This window comes from Cricetulus griseus, unplaced genomic scaffold (genome assembly GCF_003668045.3).
Source record: "Cricetulus griseus strain 17A/GY unplaced genomic scaffold, alternate assembly CriGri-PICRH-1.0 unplaced_scaffold_577, whole genome shotgun sequence".
In the NCBI taxonomy this organism is placed as follows: Eukaryota; Metazoa; Chordata; class Mammalia; order Rodentia; family Cricetidae; genus Cricetulus; species Cricetulus griseus.
In genome coordinates this window covers 2,397-5,600 of record NW_023277338.1, presented here as the reverse complement: position 1 = coordinate 5,600, position 3,204 = coordinate 2,397, and the positions used below count along the sequence as shown (strand labels likewise).

Genomic DNA, 3,204 nt, shown 5'->3' with positions numbered 1-3,204 from the left:
ACATGGTGGCTCACAACCATCTGTTATGAGATCTTATGCCCTCTTCTGGTGTGCAGATACACATGGGAGCATAATGTTGTATGCATAATAAATAAATAAAATCTAAAAAAAATTGCACAAAAAAGTATTGGAATGTTACAAGCATGGGGGCGAGGACTAAGTGTCAGCATACTGTGCCTGCCTGATAGCCTGATGCCTCTAAGAAGGGAAAAGTTGATCCCTTTGTATTCTGAGGTAAATTCCTAGGGGCATTTGTCCCCTGAAGACACCCTTGGTGAACCAAAGTATAGCACTGAGATGGCATGGTGGGGGGTGATCTGTAGTGGTGGGCTCTTTGCTGCCTGTGTTTAAGGGTGTTCACTTTTACCAACTCAGTGGCTTTTCTTTTATGCTTTTTAGATTTCTACCCAGACAAGGTCTGGTACTATACTCACAGATAGGAGACAAAATGGATATTATTTGCCCCAAATTGGAGCCTAAAACTGTTGGCCAGTATGAATATTATAAAGTTTATATGGTTGAAAAAGACCAAGCAGACAGATGCAATTTTAAGAAGAAAAATACCCCCCTGCTCAACTGTAACAGAGAAGAGCAAGATGAGAAATTCACCATCAAGTTTCAAGAATTCAGCCCTAACCTCTGGGGTGCAGAATTTCAGAAGAACAAAGGTTACTAAATCATATGTAAAAATAGTTCTCTCTCTTTATTTTGTAGGCATTGGGATAAGCTAACTAGGTTTGTCTTGATTTATGTTTTCTTTAAATTAACATGGTAAATAATTTGTTAAGAAGCTATGTCCTTTTTCTGTTTTTTAAGAAAAAAAAATAATTGAAAATTTGGACCCTGAAGTAACAATATTAATTAGATATAAATACTCAGCAGGGGTAAACCTGCCAGAATTCCTATGGTGTTGAAATGAGTAAATTACATGAGGAGACACACTGTCTCTTGTTGGGAGCCAAATCTCAGTTCTGGGAATGAGATCCTAGGCATCCTAGGCTGTTCTTGACTGGGCACATGGTTGTATATTAACCTTTACATAGCAGCTCCTTAGAACCTCAGCTTAATATAAGAAAACAACTTGACTCAGTCTTCTTCCCACAGGCTTAGTCACCTAAGCAAACCTTCCTGGACCTCTTGCTCGTGAACTCTTTAACCTGCCAAACATCATCTTTGTGGCTTCCTAATATCCTGCCTACACTACCATCTGGTGCACAAACAACCCATTCTACCCCTGCCCATATCCTGCTGTGCTGACTATATAAGCTAGCCTGAGAAAAGTAAAGTATGCCACTTTATCAGGATCCTGTCTTGTGTTTCTTCTTTCAGTGTCTCTTTCCCCATTCCCTATTCCTGACTCTCTTGCCCTAGGTTGACGTCCTGCAGGTCAGGACAACTGGTGCCCAACATGTGGCTTGATACAGTTGGGAATCTGGGAACTTCAGTGTTCATCAGCAGGACGGGCCACTCCATGCAGTAAGACATCCATTACAAGGTCAATTATATGCCTTGGATGGAGGAAGACCCAGCAGCCTACCCAGCTCTTGGGACTTTCGGTTGATGAACACCTCCTATGTGGAAAAGTTGAACAATGGGACAAGCATTTAGCAAGGAAGATTTATTTCTTTCTGGGATCACAGAATCTCTCAAGATATGGGGAACTGGAGTTAAGAAAAAACATTTGGGAAGCAAGCTGGCAGCCACCACAGGCTCTGGTGTAAAAGTCCCTCGAAATTTCTGACCGTTGGAAGAGTTGGAAGGACAGAAAGGAGTAGGCGATGGCACAGTTAGCCTGGGTCTAGAGGACGATGAGGAAATGACACTTACAAAATGGACAGGGATGATAATTGGGCCTCCAAGATCAATTTATGAAAACCAAATATACAGCCTTAAAATAGAATGTGGGCCTAAATACCTGGAAGAATCCCCATCTGTAAGATCTGTAACAAAAGCCAATTTGAGCTGCGTGAGTAGTTCAAATGGAATGGTGGATACAAGGGCCATGACAGTGCTGGCAAAATGGCAGAAATCCCATAGCATCAAAGTCATCCTGCAGGAGCTTCGGCTCTTGATGATGTCAAAAGAGAACATGAAGCTGCCACAGCCTCCAGAAGGACAGTATTACAGCAATTAGTCACCAAGGCCCCTGCCTCCTCTCCCCAATCCAACCTATGTCTTCATTTTCCACAGTAGTTTATTTTCTAGATTCATTTTGTAGACCTCAAAGTACTGGAGAGGAAGCTCCACTCAGACTTCATATTGAGACACTGTTCTGATACTAATTTCTTATCCATTTCAAGTAACTAAGTTGTGCTGTGAAACATCTGTCAATTGCAACTGCTGGCTGCCTAGTTGAACTTCGGGGATCAAGAAGGTGTGTTGAAATCAGTTTCCTTTGGGGGTGGTGGGCACAGTTAATGCAACTGTGAACAGACATGTCACACAATCACCAGCTGCTGACGCATGGCCTGGGTCTGCCTTTGCCTGCCCCCCTCCTGCCCCAGCTGTATGGTGGCCCTTAGAATAGAAGGGAAGGCTTCAGGTAGCAGCGGTGGGAATACTGCTGGGCTTGGGGGTGCTTTGGCCTCATCCCTGCTTTCTTAAGTCATGCCCCTTACAAGCCATTGCCCCCCTACCTCACTCCTGCCCTTGGCCAAAGCTTAGATTGTAACCCTCCTCTCCCTCTGAAATTGGCCTTGGGTGAGGAATTCAGGGCTTCCAGTCTCCCCACCTTTATCAAGGGGTGCTGCTCTCTACTCCTCCTTCTCAACTCCCTCATTGCCCACACCATCCCACACTTGCTGTGAACGGAACTGTGAGATAAGGTTGGAAGAGGCTGGTCTTCTCACTTAGGTTTTGGGCACATGCTCACTTGCCACCAGCCTGGGAATGGGCTTCTGGGTCTTTGGCCCTGTTGCTACCATCAATTGATGCACTTTGAGGTCAGGTCGCAAGATGAACAGAGCAGTCAGTCACGGGGCAACAAACGTGCCAGCACTCAGGGTCCTTGGTGGCTGCGCCTAGAGAAAGGCCATGGGGAGAGTCCTCAGCACACAGGGTACTGAGTCAGTTACTTTTCTCATAATCACTTTGCTTTTACACACTGAAGTGGTTTGGACATGACTCCCTATCCAGGCATTAGGTCTGACATGGAACCTGACAGAAGGAACAGAGGCCCTAACCCTGACGACTCAGGTTTCAGTG

The 3,204-nt window shown here is 44.9% G+C and overlaps 1 protein-coding gene across 1 annotated transcript; it reads left to right on the top strand.

Annotated features, from left to right (window-relative positions):
* The first annotated feature begins 448 nt into the window (after positions 1-448).
* LOC118238079 (ubiquitin-conjugating enzyme E2 variant 1-like) lies at positions 449-2,134 on the top strand. The gene is given in 3 exon segments (XM_035453892.1): positions 449-668; positions 1,641-1,860; positions 1,987-2,134. Coding segments are annotated over 3 exon segments (588 nt in total).
* The last annotated feature ends 1,070 nt before the right edge of the window (positions 2,135-3,204 follow it).